General features: G+C 32.7%; 2 protein-coding genes across 4 annotated transcripts in view; one reads left to right on the forward strand and one right to left on the reverse strand.

The window, feature by feature from the left end:
* Nucleotides 1–1,515: 1,515 nt before the first annotated feature.
* LOC126736231 (uncharacterized) lies at nt 1,516–2,537 on the forward strand. The gene is made up of 4 exons (XM_050440496.1): nt 1,516–1,746; nt 1,804–2,106; nt 2,169–2,332; nt 2,385–2,537. Exons 1-4 carry the CDS (start codon nt 1,650–1,652, stop codon nt 2,517–2,519), a joined length of 699 nt encoding a protein of 232 aa, XP_050296453.1. The 5' UTR covers nt 1,516–1,649; the 3' UTR covers nt 2,520–2,537.
* LOC126736223 (putative epidermal cell surface receptor) overlaps nt 2,537–20,577 on the reverse strand; it is a 78,220-nt gene continuing 60,179 nt past the window's right edge. For 2 of the 3 annotated variants that reach the window (XM_050440480.1, XM_050440479.1), the window contains exons 6-18: nt 16,001–16,257; nt 15,629–15,946; nt 14,860–15,028; nt 14,639–14,805; nt 7,882–8,472; nt 6,237–6,408; nt 6,042–6,179; nt 5,818–5,989; nt 5,612–5,765; nt 5,390–5,561; nt 3,264–3,484; nt 2,979–3,212; nt 2,537–2,911 (exon numbers count right to left, since the gene is read on the reverse strand). In XM_050440480.1, coding sequence (XP_050296437.1) covers nt 2,904–2,911; nt 2,979–3,212; nt 3,264–3,484; nt 5,390–5,561; nt 5,612–5,765; nt 5,818–5,989; nt 6,042–6,179; nt 6,237–6,408; nt 7,882–8,472; nt 14,639–14,805; nt 14,860–15,028; nt 15,629–15,946; nt 16,001–16,257 — 2,773 coding nt within the window. In that variant the 3' untranslated portion in view covers nt 2,537–2,903. The remainder of the gene's footprint in view (nt 2,912–2,978; nt 3,213–3,263; nt 3,485–5,389; nt 5,562–5,611; nt 5,766–5,817; nt 5,990–6,041; nt 6,180–6,236; nt 6,409–7,881; nt 8,473–14,638; nt 14,806–14,859; nt 15,029–15,628; nt 15,947–16,000; nt 16,258–20,577) is intronic. The other variant, XM_050440481.1, reaches the window with a different exon arrangement.

Here is a 20,577-nt window from a genome sequence, read left to right on the forward strand (position 1 = left end):
CATTTTAACAATAATACAAAGTGCCTTTAATTTCAAAAAATTCCATGTATTACACGCTGTCCGCCGCGATGTACGAAAATATTCCTTATTAAAAATGTTTCAAACACCCCCCGTATCATAAAGGATTGCAGTCGAAACTAAATAATGGTTTACGACCGCGTAAAAAAAGTCGGCACTGTTTAGAAGTCCCTACTTCAAACGGCCGCAAGAGAGTGAACCTACTGTCTTGTTCTTTATACTGTGTTCGGACGGTGCCTTCGTGCGATCGAAGTTATCCGTAGAAATATCGACGTTTTGACAAAGATCACACTGCGAACTGGAAACTGCGAAGTTTTTTGCTCATCATTTTTAAGAATGGCGATAAACGCTACTACTGTTCTTACAAACACTTCCATATCATCCGGTCAACCTTTACTGTAAGATCGATTTCAGGCGACTTAGATAGCGATTTTTTTCTGTTGCAAAAATATCAACGTCTTATCACCAATTTCGACGATTGTACTCGCGACTTTCAGTGGACGACAAAATGTAGTCAGTAGCAGCAGAACATTTATGAATTTTACAGAAGTTTGTTACTTCTGCGAAAGTAAAGATAAAAAAGAAGAAGCCACGTAAATTTCGGATATATCCTATGTTAATGATCACTTTTTAATAAGAATGTCTAAGTTCTTTCAACAACTGATTACAGTATGAAGAAATCAATATTATCGCAGGAAAAGCGATAGGTTCAACTAAAAAACGAACGTTTGTAGTTCATACAGTTTAAAAGTGGTCCATGTAAAAAGGAAAATATGGAAGTTGCCTGAAAGTAATCATTTTCGACCCTTCCTGGTTGTTGACAACATTTTTTAATGAACAACTTCCTGGAAGAATAAGAAAAATATTATTTTTGCCAGGCAGATCTCGGTTGGACATCTTTTGACATTTCCAGGCAGTTACTTCTTGAAAGCGAACTGCCTAGAAAAATCCTGGATTTTGAAACGATTTTTACTATTGTTTGGATAATAATTGCCTGGAAGAATAAATAAAAATTTGCTTCAACGTTCAAAGGGCTTTTAATATATCAATCAGTATCAGTCAATATATGATGACAAAATGATTATTTAAAGAATTAAATACTCTCCTGGAAGGAAATTAAATTCAATTATTTTTCCCAGGTTTTTTTTTTAATTCCAGACAGTTGATAATTTCTAGGCAGTTAAATAAAGCAAACGTTAGTATTTTCCAGGCACTTCTAGAATTAATTATTAACTGCCTGAAAATAAAAAAAATCAGTATTTATCTGCCTCGAACATATTTAAATTTCACATTTACTATCAGAAAAACGCCGGAATGAAAATGAATCGCTTTTTACATTGCTGATAAGTGGCAATTGCAAGTAACGACAGTCGATCGACTTTCTGTAAAAAATCAACCGTCTGTCCGATAGGCGCATTATAATAAACGACCAAATCACCGTTTTAAGTGTAATTTTAATCACCGAAACAAAAACTTGAAAACGGTGTCATACTCCCGACACACCAGTTTACTACACTCTAATAAAAAAAAATAACGACAGTAATTATCTGCTCCAAGAAACAAAACGAATTTATTAAAAAAAAAAACAAACGGAGATTTTTCTACCGTTTAGTTTAAGTCATGACACAACGATGAAAAAACTAATTTTATCGTCGTTCCTGTTCGGAATAGTTGTGAGCGAATGGGTGGAAATAACCAGAGTTGGGAGCATGAAAGATAAGGATACTGGTGAGGTTTTAAAGGTTAGAGATCCTCGGGGCTATAATTGTAATTTGTTTTAATAAGTGGATCCAGTGGAAATTACTTTGGGACGACCTCAGTTTTACGATGCCACCACTCAAAATTCAGAAGAAGTTGAACTGCAATCAGAAGGTGATTATTATGAAGAAACGCTGGAAAGAAGTGTCGAAGACGATTCAAGAGAAGAAGAGGATAATAGTGAGGGGGAACAAGCACTTCCTGAACAAAGTATCACGATGTCCGTGTTCAGGCACATACAGGACCAACTTCTAGACTTTAAAGGGAGAACTTTTGATGCCAAAGTTGATCATTTAAAAAAGCTTCGTGATACCATTTTGTACGAAATTAGTAAGTAGTAAGCCCTAATAAGTTCATTGATAAGAGGCATTTAAATATTTTCCTTCATACAGAACACAGAATTTCTAAATTATTTAAACCATTTAATGATCCGTCATCTGCTCGTACACTTTACAAAGACGACGGTGAACACCACATCGACTACCCTTCGCACGAGGGTGCCCTAATGACTATTGGGTTCCTAACTTTTGCGGTTTTCCTCATCAAATTGGTCCTTGTAAGTAATGCATTATTACTCAAAAACTGTATTGTAAACCTTCTATTTACAGAAATTAATATACACATTAAAAATGAAACAGCAATTTTACCAAACTACCACAACCACCACTCCGGTCAGCATATTCTTACGAGAAGAGGAAACTGCCCGAATACTTAAGTCTATTGAGGAATATCCTTTGACGTGAAAATTAAACCACACATATTTAGACAAAATAAATAAATTTTATTATTGTTATATATATATGCGTATACAGGATGGTCCATTTAAGTTAAGAGCAACCTGGAATATCTTAATAATTTTTTTATATATTAAGTATTGGAAAGTCGCGGGGGGCAAAAACGTTGTTCTGGGTTTTGGGTAAGGCATTATTTTCTTGGCAACATAACAAGGAGAAATATTTTAATATTATATATAATAATCTGTCTCTAAATTAAATGGACCACCCTATAAATAAAAAAATCTCTGATGTATGTTACAAATACTGTTTGTTAAACATTATAAGGTACTTAGAAGTAATCTTATGGCTAAATCTTATGTATATATGTACAAGGTTTTAGTCAATAACGTCTCACAGACCTGCAATTAAAAAAAATAGCAAAATTAAACCCCACTTCTGATTATATATATATATTAACCAACTTACCCATCGTTTCTTGCTGAATTTCCACTTTATACGTGGGATTATCGTACGCAGACTGACTAATTCTGGTGGAAGGAGGTGTTATTGAGGCCTTATTCTGGTTGTGCCTCCTCACTAATATCAGAAGCAGAATTAATGTGCTGAGGATAGCGATGGCGGCCAGGATCGCCACTATTACTAAGGGACCGTAATAGTCTCCTCTGCTATCCGCGAACTCTGACGCTCTGGAGATTTTATCTGAAAATCACATTTTGAGACGTCCACTCTGGAATTGTAGTAAATTCTCACCTTGTGAAGATGAGCCCAGAGGGGGCGCGGCCCTCGGTTTCGTAATGAAATCCTGCACGTTACTGGTCCGAATTTTGCCATTTGTTAAATAAATCTCCAGCCACAGTCTGTATCTGGTTCCAGGTTTCAGGTCGGTTATGATCGTTTTAGTGGGCGAGTCGCGTTTTGCTATTTTGAAGGTGCTCAAGTCTTCTTTACCGGAGTCACTTTGGTATATTGCTCTAAAAAGGGTCGGTAATAGAATATCTATCGAAAATGCTTTTGAGAGTAAATTGAGAGAATGTTCTAGGAATGTTATTTTTTAGAAATATAATGATGGAGAGTTTTCATAGACTTCTTTTAATTGACTAGGAATGTTTTGTCAATTTCCTTATCTAATATTTGGTTTAAATGATTTAAAACGTACTAACAATTGTGGCCATAACTTCACAACGCTTAGAGTATTTTCATGATTTTTTTATAGGAGTATAGGGTGATTCCTGAGGATGGTTTTTAGGGCAGAAACCTGATCCTGGGTAAAGGATTTGGATAGATATGACGGTTTTAGTTAAGGCATTTATTTAACTATGTTTTTTTAAATTCTTTAAAATATTTTCCGAAATAATGGAAATATTCTTAAAAATATTTTAGTCAAGAAAAGAGTATTTCATATTTAACAGTTTGATATATGAACGAATTTTGTGCCTGAAAAACTCCCTGAGTTAGAGAAAATTTTGTCAATCGAGATCTAGAAGCCAATCAACTTAAGGTTTTGAAAAACATAATGGGCTATCAAGGTTTTTACTCGTTATTGAACAATTTTGGGCATAAAGTTAGGAACCACTGGATTTTTTGTTATAATTCTTTTACATTACAATAGAGGAATTCCTGCAGATGGATTTGAAGGTAAAGACGTGATTTTAGGTTAAAAAGTTGACTAGCCCATATAGCACCGTTTGACCAATAGATATCCAAAATTAGTCAAATTACTATCCAGTATGCCCAAGAACAAGGAATGAATATTCATTGGACAGGCAATGTTTGACGTCCAATGAATTAACTGTCTAGGATATTCATTTGTATTCTTATTATTGCCCAATATTGAAAATATTGTAAAAAAGCATTAAAATTGGTTTTGCAATAGTTGATTTATTTTAAATTATTAAACAGCAGTTAAGGCTGTTTTATGCCAAAGATACATTATCAACAAACTAAGAAACCCATTAGAGTATCCCAGAAATAGTTATATTTTAACCACTAGAAATCAAGATATTGAGTTGCCAATAAGACACAAATTGTTTTATTTCTTCCAGGCACTCCAGTGATACAAATATCAATATCTTGATTTTTATTGTATTGATTTCAATAATTCTTTCAGTAATTGCTTGAAGAGCCTCGGGAGTATCCCAGAAATCAATAATTGTAACATTTTAGCCACTAGAAATCAAGATATTCACTTGCCAATAAGAGACAAATTATTTTATTTCCCTCAGGTTCTCCAGTGAGGAAAATGTCAATATCTTGATTTTTAGTGTATGGATTTCAATAATTTTTTTTAGTAGTTGATTGAAGAGCCTTTAAAGTACCCTAGAAGTTAATAATTACAACATTTCAGTTATTATAAATCAAGATATTCAGTTGCCAATAAGAGACAAATTATTTTTACTTCCAGGCACTCCAGTAAGAAAAATATCAATATCTTGATTTTTACTGTATGGATTTCAATATTTTTTTCAGTAGTTGCTTGACGAGCCTTTGGAGTATTTTATAAATCAATAATTATAACATTTGAGCCAGTTGCTTTTAACAGAAAAATGATTTTATATCGTCCAGGCACTCCAGTGAAAAAAATGTCAATATTTTGGTTTTTAGTGTATGGATTTTAGTATTTTTTTCAAAAAATGCTATTAAAAAATTTGGACGTCCAAAAGTGTGCCGTATGTCTCTATTGAATATTCATTACATAGCTGGTTTATCCAAAAACCGACATCAATTGGCTTAAAGGGTGCTATCAGGAAGTTAAGGCATTTTTTTGCTACTATTCTTAGCAAATATTCACTACTATTAACAATATGTTTACAAAATACCATGAACATTATGTGCCTAGAATATTCTTGAACTATTAGGCTACATTTTCAGTAACTTACCGATAAATATTAACATATTTATCCTCGGGATAAGGCACTCCGTTCCAAGATATCTCGACACTAGTAGACTTAATATGAGAAATCTCCAAAACCACATTAAAATCGTACGTGTCCACTAGATTGGCCGTAGTCAGTTGCAGCATATGTTCAGCTTTCAGCTCAGTATGTTGGCCTAAAAACCATCTTTTAACATAAAAAACTTAAAGCGAGCCAAATTTCTACCTGGAAACGGTATAAAGAATATCCCAAGCTCGTACTTCGTATTCGGCTTAAGGCCTTCAATAATGTACGAGTTGACTGCCCTATGGATCAATGGTGTTGCCGTATAAATTTTCCCGTCAATCTCTCGATACCTCAGCTGGACACCATCAATAAACTAACAAATAAATTAATTAATTCATCATATTTAACATCCTCAATTAACATACTTGCGATTCGTATTCAGTAAACTTCCGCCACATCACTGACACCCACGTGGAATTAATATCAGAGATCTCCATATCAGGTTCAATTGGTATCTGAGGTGGCAAGGTGGTACTTTGAGTGTCTGGTGGTGTTCTTATCTTATACACCCTGGAGGAAGGCGTGTTATGCAGGTCCCTGAAAAAAGACCTTGCAACACCTTAAACATGACAAGAAGCCACCTACTTACCTCAACGTTATGGTGATTTTAATTTTATACTCCTTATCAGGCACCAAGTCGAGCAAATCGAACTCGAGAGACGGCGTGGCGATCAAATCGTTTGGTGGTGCGAACACTTGGAGGTCCCAAGAGTTGAAATCGTTTGTACTTAAGAGAACCAAAAGGGTTAGACCTAAAGGGATGTTGTTTAGGTAGCATACTTACTCCTTAAAGGTGTATCTGACTTCGACCCTTCCGTGTAACCCAACGATCACCGGTGGTACCATGAAGGCCAACCTGATGGTGTGGGGATCGATGGCTTCCAAGGCATGAACGGATATGTCGTCTCGCGGTTGACTGAAGCCAAAGTCGTCCGGGTAATGATTGTTAAACGCGTCTAAAAAATGGTATTAGTGTGTAATCATCAAAAAATTTGAGGTGTCACATGTCACATTTCGGTCAAATAGTTTTTGAGAAACATAGGGTGTACAAACAAAATTCGGTGCAAATATTTTAAGAGCGTAGAGGCTTGGAAAGTGTCAACAATAATCACTGTACCAAAAGTGCAAAATACTATTTCTCACAATGAGATTAGACCGATAAATACCGTGGAGGTTTATGAGAAAGTGTTAGAACTTGCTGTGAAAGAACAATTATTACAAAAATACTGTGAGGTTCAGGTTTTTTGTGAGCGTCACTCATGTGAATCTGCTGTAATTAATATATGCGATACCTTCTTGAAAGAACTGGATAAGGGCAACTTTGTTCTGGATGTGTTTCTCGATTTTAAGAGAGCATTCGAGACTGTAATAGTGAGAGAATTTAATATATAATTTTTAAAACTGAATTCTCAACACGCGAAATCGTTCAACCGACCTGCAGCTTCACCTTCGAACTATGCATGTAACAGCGTTGCCACCAGTGCTAAAATATAGCATATCTAAAATAAGTGAACAAATTTATACGGCAGTGAGTCCGTATGACCTGTCTTAGGTGTCAACATTTCGCGGTTTTGGGAACAATAATCTAACATTTTCGGGCATATTTCTACGGCATTGGGACACCAATGGGTCTAAAATTTTATAAGCAACGCATATTTTTGTCTTTGGTAAATTGAGACCATAACACCTTGAACGTATATATACGGCGGCTGGGACTACAGACCCACTTTTTCAAAAACATATATATGCGGCGTAGAAAGGGTTAAACAGGTTATAGAGAGCATCGAAAGAGTTCGTTGGTTAACGGAATTTGTGAATTTTGTTACAGAAAATAACAGGTTCTTTTAATTAGAGATGAAGCTAAAAGCAACCTAGCAAACCAAGCTGAAATGAAGCAAATATTGAGTGTTAAATTCCCTCCATGTACTGTCCGATTAAAAATTCCTGATGTTAATAGAGGAAGAGGTGAATTTAAAAATGTTTTAAAAAAAGCACATCAGTGTGTTTTTAGTGTTTTTGTACCTACAATTGTACCATCTTATGCAATGGTCACTGGATAGATCTAGAGTTATCCGGATAAGACACAAAGTCATTAAACTTATTCGCGTTTTACCCAGCTAAATTGGATAATACGTAATCTAACCCGATACAACTAGATTTATCCAACTTCGGGTTCTAACCGTAACACATACATCACTTTTAGTCATAAGAAGAGCGACAAGCTTTTGAGGCAGTCATATAAATTTCAGTCAAAAAATTAATTTTGTTCAGTGTGGTTTCTAGCGGTCACTTGTCAAGATAACGTCAAATTTTGAGGCGAAGCGAATTGCTTCATAACATACACACACCTAATCCGATCAAACTGAAGATAATTGAGCCACAATAACAAATATCCCTAAAACCCTCAAAATAAAAATCACCAAACTTACTGTTACTATTAGTCTTATTGCCAGTCTGAGTCAAGTCCACAGTCTGTTGTCCCCCAAACGTCGGTGGGTTATGGGGAAAAGGTACAAGCGGCCCCCCCTGTTGCCCGTTAGGATTAACATTCTTATGCAACTCCTGCAGGATCTCCTCCAGAGAAATGTCCTCCCTATGACCGGGACGTTTTACCAAAGGCACCCCGGGTGGTTTCTCGTTACCGTGCAGCGCCCCATTGATATCGTTAATTTGCAAAAACTGGTTCGCCTTACTGGGATCCACTTTATGGACTTCCACAACAGAACCGGAAGGAAGCCCGTGAATCTCCGGATGCTGGTGTAAGAATTGTAGTAAATCATCCGGACCCCCGTGGCCGTGAATGGCGATCTCGTGTTGATCATCCAAATGCGTTTTAACGAAAGGGTTCTCTTCCGGTTTAAGACGGGGCTTATCTAAGGGATCCACGTTATTAAGATCCTCGTTTTCGTAGACAGCAAGGGGTCCCAACACCTTGCTGGGCTGGCGATCCAGAAATGCCGGTCCAAAGGTCTGTTGCGTCTTGTTTTTGTACCTTTGAGGGTCTGGTTTGGTCACGTTGGCTGCAATAAATGAATATCCACGGGTCTTTTGCGTTTGTTTTATTTAATTTGGCATTTTATATTTACAGCAAAAGAGGCGTGTGAAATCCAGCAACCATAATGAAAAAAAAGCGTCAAATACAGTTTAAGGTTAGGTCTGTTTGGGTGTGAGTTGTTAAGTCTTGGGAAATCTAAATGTTGCATGCATCAACTAACAAAACCGTTATAGTGTGAATGTGTTTTTGATTATTTCTGTTTTGTTTTATTGGGAAACATATTGTGAGAACATCAGAAAATAATATATTGAGGAATATGACCGCGGTAACGATTTATACCCCAAGTATATTATTACCGTTAAATATATATTTAATCAACGATTTTTTAGTAAATTTTTGGTTTTGGTATATTTATACGGTCAAGGTATATTTATTTAACTGTAGAATATACGTATATAATATACAATTCTATTTACACAAGGGAGAAAATTTCGGCATTTAAAAAAATTAACACGGAATTTACATATCTAGCTTTTAAACTCGTTTACTACACCTCAAATAGTTGATGAAATTCTTCCGAAGAATCACTGTTTTTCGTCCATATTATCCAATCTAATAATGCTGTTTTTATACTAAATTTTATACAGGGTGTAAGGAAATTACGCGTCAGGATTTCGGTGGGCGATTCTACATGAAAAATTAATGCAACAACCTTCTAAACAATTTTTTCGAAAACTCAAAATTAAGGATGATACAGGGTGTTAAAAAAATATATTTTTTAAAATTTTTTTTCTAGTGTACTGATTTTTGCCAAATTTTGCACGCATGTTACTAGTGTTACTCTGTATTCAGCCTATTAATTTGACGCTAGTGGTCAATGACAAAAGGCTTAACCTGTCCTGTCCAAGCAAGCCTTGAAACGAAACGCTTTAGTTTCCATGAAAATGAGTTATCTGCAATTTTGATAATTTTAAAATCATTAAGATTGAAAATAAGATGAATAATAATATTAATAATAATTTGTATTCCAACGCAGAACTACACGACATGCATTATTATTATGGTGCAGATGGGGGAAATGCGGTATAAGAGCACAAAGTTTGTACAGAGAAGCATTTCCGAATAGAAGAATACCACCATCGCAAATCCATCAGATACTAGGAGAATTTGGAGCATTTAAAATTAGTAGACATGATGTGAGTCGTCTACAAAGAACTCGAACTCAAAGAACGGAACTCCCCGTTTTCACTGAGATTGAGGATAAACCTACTCTTAGCGTAAGTTCAATTGCAACTGAGGAAAATATTCCGAAAAGTGCAGTTCATGAAATTTTACTCTCCTACATCCCTTTCATTATCAAAAGGTTCAAGCTTTAAACCCTGACTTAATTTTTGTAGAAACCGTCATAATCGTAATGAAAACTGCACACGTTTTATTCTCTGCACCGATGAAGCTGGTTTTAGACTTGATGGTTTAATAAACCTTCAGAATGAACATTATTGGTGCGACGAAAACTCTCATGTAGTTATAGAACACCGTTTTCAGAATAAATTTTCCCTCAATGTGTGGGCCGGTATTGTCGACGATCATTTAATAGGGCCTCATTTGGTCCCGCAAAGGCTAAATGTTGAGGTCTACTTAAACTTTTTAAGAAATTAGTTGCTCAATCTACTAGACGATGTTCCTGTTCAAATAAGGCTGCTACAAGACCGCGCTCCACCCCATTTCAATGGAGCAGTGAGACAACATTTATATCAAAATTTCCTTAAAAGTGGATTAGACGCGGTGGGTTTGTGCAAGATAGCCAGATCTAAACGCTATGGATTTTTTCTTTTGAAATTACCTAAAATCTCTCATTTACAAAGTTCTTGTAAATAACCGTGAAGAGCTGAGACAACGGATTATTGACAATTGTGAAATAATTAAACAGACGGAAGGCATATTCTCTAGGATCGGTTGGAACTTCCAAAGAAGAATTAATTTATGTATTGAAATGAAAGGGCAACATTTCGAATTTTTTTTATGAAAGTGTTACTTTAAAATAGGTATGTTATCGTAAATAGTTATTTTATTTAACAAATTAACTTTTAACAATGTTTGTTTTCAAGGGTTGCTGTGTTAATTTTGAAAATATGAAAGAACATTTTTAATTATTAAAGGTATGGTTAATGTTTAAAGTCGTAAAACAAAAAAGTTCTTAGTCATTTTCCTAAAGTGAAGGACAGTTTAAGCCTTTTGTCATTACCGACTAGCGTCAAATTAATAGGGTAAATACAAAGGAACACTAGTAACATGCATGCAAAATTTGGCAAAAATCAGTACACTAGAAAAAGTTATTAAAAAAATATTTTAAAATTAATATTTATAAAAAATCACTGTTTTTCGTCCACATTATCTAATCTAATAAGGCTGTTTTTGTATCAAATATTTATATATAAAATTATATCAAATTTAAATAATCAGTGTTATTAAGTTAAATATTGAATACATATTTTCTGCAAAAACATTGGTTTTCATCAACATAATCCTTAACCCCCCACCCACCCCAAACATTTTCCCAGTAAGAAATTCTTTTGAAGAATCACCGTTTTTCGTCCATAACGTACAATCTAATAGCACTGTTTTTTGTATTAAATAATTATTAATAAACAAAATATTATTAAATTAAATATTAACGACAAAACCAGCTTTTATTCATGCGTATTATTTTGAAAAACACTGATTTTTGAAAACAATTTCTTACTGGTAAGTAGTGTGGGGTGGGTGGGGGGGCAAGGGTAAGGTTAACGAAAAACGTTTTTTTTGCAGAAAATAATTGCCTGAGAAAAAAATGCTTTTTAAGAAAATTATAGGTGATAAAAAATCTATAGTTTTTGAATCTACACTTTTCTCACAAAACCCTAGGATTTTCGCATAAAATATAAAAAACCCTATTTATTTCTCGACAACAAGGCATATCGCTATGAAAATTGCAGTAGTTGTGCCATTTTTTATCGTAAATAAGTGAAAATTAATTTTTTTTTGGTCCCAGGCACCTTTTCATTATCTTGGTTCAAAAATACAATTTTTGAATTAAAGAGAAAATTTCCGAATTTAACAAAATTGACAAGGGATTTACATTTTTCATCATCTTTACATTCGATCACTACACCTCAAATATATCATAAAATGACCCCAATATCACATATATACCACTGTGTAGGATACGATATACTTTTCATACACGTATATCACAAAGAAATGTAGAAAAAAGTAGGATATGCATTAACGTGTAAAATTGAAAAACTCTTGGTTTTTTGATGGGAGTTACAATAGGGTTTCAAATAGCAAATTGAAACGTGGGTTAGATTATGTACAGTGTGGTGCGATTTTGACTGTTTTAACAGAAAACTCGTATTTTCCGAACAGATAGAAAAAAATTAACTTATATGTCATAAGCTTAGATTAGCAAAAAATATAAAATAGAATAGCAAAAAAGTTATGGCCAATTACCGAAATCGACCAAATTCAAGAAACGCCCCCTAGCAGCCAAACAGTTTGACATAGTAAAATTTTGATAACTTGAGCTCATGACATCTAAGTCAATTTTTTTCTATCTGTTCGAAAAATACGAGTTTTCTGTTGAAACAGTCGAAATCGCACCACCTTGTATATATCCTAAATATGGACCTTCTGAAAACGGAATTTTTCTGGAAATCGTAATAAAAACTTGATCAGTTTAATTGAAAAAGAGTCGCACTACCCAAAGAAAAAATAACGAAGATGAGATATGATATTAAGATAGAAACCGATAATTCACTGATTTATCCGTGGGTTCTATCGATGGGAAATTCAAAATTAAGACATTAAATAACAGGTTAACGGTTCAGACCTAAATCCACTTTATCCAAATTTCGTTCCAGAATATCTGGGAAACTATTTATTTTGGGAAAGAGTTCTGTAAGGATTTCGCACAGGAAATTGAAATTATCCTTTATTTTAATTATATGATTTGATAAAACCAACACAAATTGGAATATCAAACAAAATGTCCAGGTCCACTGTTCAGATCACTCTATCTACTTCATCTAAATTTCGTTTCAAGATATTTGGAAAACTGTTTATATTAGATGATGATAATGAAATTCTGTTTAAATTAATTTATTAGGTAAAATAACTTAGAATAAACAGACCCTGAGTTTAAGACCAGAACATTCTTGATCTAATTGTTTTCAGGATATCTCGAAAACTGTATATATTAAGTGAAATTAATATAAGAATTTCTTATAGGAAACTGAACGGTCTTTCACTTTGATTCTATGAAAAAAATTGATAAACCCTGTAGAAAAGGAGATATTAAGCAAAAGTAAAATTAACTTTATTTGATTTGTCTTCAGTACATCTGGATTTTTAGATGTTAGTTATATTAAAGGTTTGTTCCAGGAAATTGAATTCTGTTTCTCTTTATTTATTGGGAAAAATTAACTAAAATTAACAGGGACGGAGATATCCACCAAAATGTCCAGGCATACGGTTTAGAACTGAATATACTTCATCCAATTTTTTATTCAGGATATAAAAGTTATGTAAGGATTTCTTATAGAAAATTGAACGGTCTTTCATTTTGATTCTATGAATAAATTTGATAAACTCAATAGAAACTGAGATATTAAGCAAAATATCCAGGTTGGCGATTTCGAACCGGAATCAACTTGACTTTTTTTTCGGTAAATCTGGAAAACTATTGATTTTAGATGAGAGTTCTATTAGAGTTTCTTACAGGAAATTGAATTCTGTTTAAATTCATTTATTAGGTAAAATAACCTAAAATTAACAGGAACTGAGATATCGACTAAAGTGTCCAGGCATACAGTTCAGAACCGAATCTACTTACATGTAAATTTCTTTCCCTAATATCTGGAAAACAGTCAATTTTAGATGAAAGTTCTATTAGAGTTTCTTAAAGGAAATTGAGTTCTATTTAAATTGATTTATTAGAAAAAATTACTTAAAATCAATGGGAACTGAGATATTGACTAAAATGTCCAGGTTTACAGGTCAGAACCGAATCTACGTACATGTTAATTTTCTTTCCCTAATATCTGGAAAACAGTCAATTTTAGATGAAAGTTCTATTAGAGTTTCTTAAAGGAAATTGAGTTCTGTTTAAATTGATTTATTAGGAAAAATAACAAAATCAACAGGAACAGAGATATCGATCAAAATGTCAAGGCATACAGTTCAGAACCGAATCTACTTACATATAAAGTTCTTTCCCTAATATCTGGAAAACAGTGGATTTTAGATGAGAGTTCTATTAGAGTTTCTTAAAGGAAACTGAATTCTGTTTAAATTGATTTATTAGGAAAAATAACCAAAAATCAACAGAAACCGAGATATCGACCAAAATGTCCAGGCATATAGTTCAGAACCGAATCTACGTACATGTAAATTTCTTTCACGAATATCTGGGAAACGGTGGATTTTAGATGAGAGTTCTATAAAAGTTTCTCAAAGGAAATTGAATTTAGTTTAAATTGATTTATTAGGAAAAATAACCTAAAATCAACAGGAACAGAGATATCAACCAAAATGTCCAAGCATACAGTTCAGAACCGAATCTACGTACATGTAAATTTCTTTCACGAATATCTGGAAAACAGTGGATTTTAGATGAGAGTTCTATTAGAGTTTCTTACAGGAAATTTAATTCTGTTTAAATTGATTTATTAGGAAAAATAACTTAAAAACAACAGGAACCGAGATATCGACCAAAATGTCCAGGTTTACTGTACAGAAATGAATCTGCTTCATCTAAATATCTTTTTAACATATCTGGAAAACCGTTCCTATAAAATACAAGTTACGTAAGGATTTCTTATAGGAAATTGAACAGTCTTTCACTTGGATATTTTGGAAAAATTTAATAAAACCAATAGAAGCTGAGGTATCAAGCGAAATGTCCAGATTAACAGTTCAGACTTCCTCAAAATTTCATTTCAGGATATCTCGAAAACGGTTGATACTAAATAAATATTTTATAAAGTTTTCCTACAACTAATCGAATTCTCTTTCTTATACGAAAAACCTGGATACAACCACCAGAAACTGAGATATCTTAAAAAATATCCCGATCGACCATTTTTTCCTCTACTTAGTTTTGTCGTACCCCTAGACTACTCCATAACCACCATAATCCAACTAGACTTTACCTTGTTCCTTATTCGACTCATTACAAGTCCAGAACATGCAACAATCATCATCTGGAGAGGGTTTTAGGGCAGCTAAGTTGGGGGGACATCCAAGGTTGGCCGGTGGTAAAGCTGGAACGGGTGGACAAGTATTTTGACACTCCACGTGTCCCATTTCGCAATAACATCTAAATAATATGATTATTAACTGCTTTTATTATTTATTAGTTGAATTTAATTACCGTTTTTCGCATCCGGTAACGTTAATAGGCAACTGTTCCCAGTTTTTAAAGGAGTTTCCCTTGTAGGTACATGAGCCGTTATTTTTGCATCTTACTTGGTCTGGACAGCAATTTGGTGCGGACGGTTTGAAGTTCGGCGGGATCGTTTCCCATTCGACGCATGAAGGATCTGGATAAAATACGTATAAGGTTTTAAAGAGGTTTATAGTAGAGTTTAAGATTTAAAAGGGATGATCTTTAAGATGTGGTTTAATGGATCTAAGGGTATAAATAGTTCTTGGAATATTTATAGTATGGAACAATTTACAAACTCACTTGCTTAATTTTATCTCTTTTCTATGTGCCGAGGGTGAATGTACATCTTTATTTAGTAAAAATACTATTTCGGAATATTTTTAGCACTTGATGTGTACCAAGGAATGCTCTTATATGATTAACATAATATATGACATATTTGCCTTTAACTCAAGAAAATTACCTCAACCAAAATTACCCTAGCTCCATGAATTCTTAACCTAGAACCAAGTTTCCATCTCTAAATTCATCCTCAGAAATATCTCTAAACTCGCGTATAAGAATAATGAAGATATTTAAAGTGTCTTTTTGGGCTATACCCAAAAACGTCCATTAACAATAAAAAAATCTGCATATTCCAAAGTCTCAACTATCGTGGCTGTTGGATGACAAAATTGTCTCTAACTCTTGAGGTACAAAAATCATTCATATATACGCTCCTCAAATTCATTCTATTCCCAAGAACCTTACTTACCCAAAACGTCAACACCAAAATAAGTGGGACACTCCAACTTCAAGCAGCGCATTTCGCCATTTTTACACACGCACAAGGACTGACAGTCGTCGTTAAACTCCTCACCCTCTTTGAAACTTTTCCCTTTAAACTGACACTTATCGGCCGCTTTCTGCTTGGTCACCTCCTTACTCACACGATTTTTTTCACTCACTGGTTTCACCTCTATAATGTCATCTGTTCCCTCTAACCTCACATATTTATAATGCTCCTTAACGTATAATTCACCTCTAGGAAACAGTTGATAATAGTTCCATTCCGATTTGTCGTTGCTCACCTCTAAATAATTGCAAACATTTTAGACTTTATTAGTGAGTTTTAACGCATACATGCCTACGACAGGTAGATTCACGTCTTCCTCCTCATATTTCGGCTCGATTTCCAATATGATCACGGTGGAATTCGGTTGGACAGCTGATAAAACTTTATGGAGGTTCTGCAGGGGTTTTGGTTGGGTCGCATTGGAGGGTTCGTCTTTTTCGTGGTCCTGATGGTCGTCCAAGGTGACGTCGCACAACACTTTCTTGCAACATTCGTCGTTCGGGTCGGAGATTTCGAAACATTCGGGGGTTTTTTTGATTTGGGGACACCTGGAAACGAGAGAAATTCATTCAATTCATGTAAAATAATTTAGCTTGAATCTAGGGTTCAACGTTGTTGACAGGATGTTGATGTTGAAGAGTCAAAGGGCAGTAAACCGTTTGTATTCGGGTTACTATTTGAGAATTTCTTTTTTGGTCTAAAAATTCCCTCTTATATAAAATTATGTGCTTATTTAGGAAATTAAGGCTTATTACCTAACAATTAGAGTCACTAGGAATCTGGAAATTTCTATCTATTTGCACGTGTTTACTTATTATCTAAAATTTGTCAGAAAATTTCCCCTGTTATCTAGGAAGGTCTGGAAATTTTCGTTTGTTTGGAAACTTGTATTTATCGTCTAGAAATTTAAGGTTTTCTTGAATTTCCTTGTTAGTATTAGGGCACCTTCAATTTTTCTATGGCATTTTTCACCTATTTTCTAAATAAAATTTTCCCTCTCTATAAGATTTTAAGATTTAAGATTTTATTATTTGGGAAATTCAGTACATAAATGTTTTCACATTAAATACATATGCATGATTTCCACTTGATATTTAAAAATTTTCAGAAATTCGAAATTTCCACTTAACATCCGCGTATCAAGTATCTTGAAATTTCCATCTACATATTTGAAATTTTTCCTTTAATCAGGAAATATAAAATTTCCTTTAATTTTTTATTTAGTCTGGAAATTTTCATTTTTAGTTTCCACTCAAGATCTAGAAATCTAAAATTTTAATATTTGGAAATAGGTATTTATCTGGAATTTGACACTTTTTTGAAATCTGCACTTAAAATCTGGAAATGTAGAATTTCTACTCAAAATTTGGAAATTTCCTTATAAATCTGGAGATTTCTTTTTTATTTTTACTCAAAATCTGAAAATTTGAAACTAAAATTGAGTTTTTCTTTTTAATTTCTATTCAAAATTTGAGAATTTTTTTTAAATAATTTTTTTTTTGAAATTTGTACGAAGATTCTAATACTTCTGAATTTTTTCCAGAAATCTGGATTTTTTTTTTAATTTTTGTTAAAAATCTGAAACTTTAAAATTATTTTGAATTTTTCAGTTAATATTCGGAAATTTGCATTTATTTTCTAGAATTTGAAATTTCCACTTGGAAAGAAATTCCAGAAATTTCAGATTTTACAAAATAAATGCAAATTTCCGAATATTTAGAGAAAAATAGTTAAAGTGTGAAAATTTGAAATTTTCTTGAAATCTGTTTTTTTTAATTTCCACGCAAATTCTCGAAACTTAAAATTGTTTTGCATTTTTCGCCTAATAAGAAATTTGTATTTATTATCTGGAATTTAAAATTTCTATTTGAAATGTAAAGATTACTATTTAAAATGTTCTTAAAGTTGTATTTGTTATCTAGAATTTTCACGTACAATTTAGAAATTTCCAGAAATCCAAATTTCCAGTTAATATTCGCGTATCAAGTATCTGGAAATGTTCATTTATTTTCGCTCGAGATCTGGAAATCTAAAATTTTAATATTGGGAAATTTGCATTTAACTCGAATTTAACACTTTTTTAAAATTTCCACTTAAAATCTGGAAATGTGGAATTTTACCAAAATTTAGATTTTTCTTTTTAATTTCTATTTATAATTTGGAAATTTTTATATAAATCTGGAGATATCTTTTTTATTTTTATTTAAAATCTGAAAATTTAAAACCTTTATTAAAATTTAGTTTCTATTCGCAATTTGAAAATTTCCTTGAAATATTTTTTTTTTGAAATATATACGAATATTCTGAAACTTTAAATTCTTCCAGAAATCTGGATTTTTTTAATTTTTTTTTTAAATCTGAAACTTTAAAATTGTCTTGAATTTTTCACTAAATATTCGAAAATACATATATATTTATCTAAAATTTGAAATTCTCTTGAAAGAATTTACACATAAAATCTGGAAATTTGATTTTTTCTTGTATTCTTCTCTAAATATTCGGAAATTTGCATTAATTATCTAGAATTTAAAATTTCCACTTAAAATCTGGACATTTAAATTTTTTGTAAAATCTGGAATTTATAATTTTTTTTTTAAATTTCTAGTTAAAATGTGAAAATTTGAAATTTTCTTGAAATCAGTTTTTTTTATTTCAACGCAAAATCTCGAAATTTGAAATTGTTTTGAATTTTTCGCTTAATAAGGATTTTGTATTTATTATCTGAAATTTAAAATTTTGATTTAAAATCTAAAGATTTCTATTTAAAATATTCTTAAAGTTGTAGTTGTTATCTAGAATTTTCACGTACAATTTGGAAATTTGAAATTTTCTTAAAATCTGGAAATGATTTTTTCTGAATTTCTACTAAAAACCTCAAGATTTTCTTGAAATTTGGATTTTTTTTTTAAATTTCTAATTAAAATGTGGAAATTTAAAATTTTCTTGAAATATGGATATTTGTTTTTTTAAATTATTAATCAAAATCTGCAAATTTGAATTTGTTCTCAAAATCTGGCAATTTATTTATTTTTTTAAATTTCTACTCAAAATCTAGAAATTTGAAATTTTCTTGAAATATAGAAATTTTCTTTTTTTTTTCTTCAAATTTCTACTCAAAATCTCGCAATTGAATAGTTGAAAAATACCTGGATTTATTTTTTTTGTTATTTTGAAACCTAATTAGATTTATGAAAAATTTGGAATCAAAATATCCAAAATTCCTTTAAATATTTAAAAATTCCCGCTTAATTTTTGAAGATTTTTTCCGAATTTGTACTGAAATTTTTAATCAATATCTAAATAAATAAAATGTGGGAAATGGAATCTTTCTTTTTTGCCCCCACAAGTGTAGAAGAGCTTAAACAGTTAATGTCATCTTTAAATAGGTTTGGCCTATTGAGCTTTCGTGAATCTGTGAGCACAAATGATGCTATCTTTAGCTTTCTAGAGCACCTGTACAACCGACTGAATGTTGGTGAAGTTTCAGCAGCGGTATTCTGTGACTTGTCCAAGGCATTTGACTGCGTGAGTCACAGAGTGCTGCTGATGAAACTGGAGCTCTATGGTTTCAGAGGAACTGCCCTTGAGTGGTTTCGTTCCTACTTATCAAATCGTGTCCAGGCTGTCAAATTTAATTTAATGGTGGTATCTCTAAGGAACTTAATATAAATGTGGGTGTTCCGCAAGGATCAGTACTTGGTCCTTTACTTTTTCTCATTTATGTGAACCATCTGCCACAACTTCAGGTAACTGGCAAATTTACATTGTTTGCCGATGATACCACCATCCTCTGGCACGACTCTGATGTTTCTCTAATGGAGGCCAATATACGTGCAGATTTGTTAAAAATAAAAGATTGGTGTGATGCAAATTTTTTGACATTTAATATTTCCAAAACAAATATCCTTAATTTTAAATGTAATAAAAATGATATATGTTTAAATAATGAAGACATCACCATGCCACCGTTCACTAAGTTTTTGGGTCTTTCCATAGACAAGTTCCTTAAATTTGAAGACCATATTGTGACTGTATGTAGAAAAGTTTCATCAAGCTGCTACACCCTAAGGGTTATTGCCACCAGTCTTAATTTCTCCATCGCCAGATCTGCATACTTCGCGATTATCGAGTCGCACCTTCGATATGGAATTTGCTTTTGGGGTTCATGTTCAAATTCACTTTTTAGTTCAGTGTTTGTACTCCAGAAAAGGGCCATTAGATATCTATGTAGGGCCAAGCCTCGTGACTCATGTCGCCCGCTTTTTGTAAGTCATAATATTTTAACCCTGTGTTGTATTTTTATTTTGGAAACAGTTTGCTTAGTTTTTCGAAAATATAAATAGGAACCCCACTTAGGAAGCCACTATAATACGCGACAAAATTATTTGCTGAGGCTACCCATTCCTCATTTTGAACTTGTCCGTAGCTCTATCATATATGGAGGTAAAAAGCTGTTTAATAAACTTCCACTAGAAATAAGACAACTTAAGACTGAAAAAAGCCTACGTACAAGGGCGAAAATATTTCTTGCTAGTAAAGCGTACTATAGTTTAGGTGAATTTTTTAATGATTAGAATTTTTCAAAGTTTTATATAATTTTATTTTATTTTAAATTAGTTTCTCGTTTTTATTCCTTTAATGTACAGTCTATTGGCTTTGTCTACAACTTCTATGTTTATATTGACAATAAAGCATTTTTGAGTTTTGAGTTTTTGGTCTGTTCATTATCCAAAAATAATCTAGAATTAGTATATTAAAATTGCTACCAAAATTCGATCAGCATATTCGCTATTGTCGAATTTTTTATTAATTTTCTGGATACTTCTCGTTTAAAAACAAATTTTAAAATAACGACTTATGCTGGAAAT

Source organism: Anthonomus grandis, chromosome 5 (assembly GCF_022605725.1).
Source record: "Anthonomus grandis grandis chromosome 5, icAntGran1.3, whole genome shotgun sequence".
Lineage (NCBI taxonomy): Eukaryota > Metazoa > Arthropoda > Insecta > Coleoptera > Curculionidae > Anthonomus > Anthonomus grandis.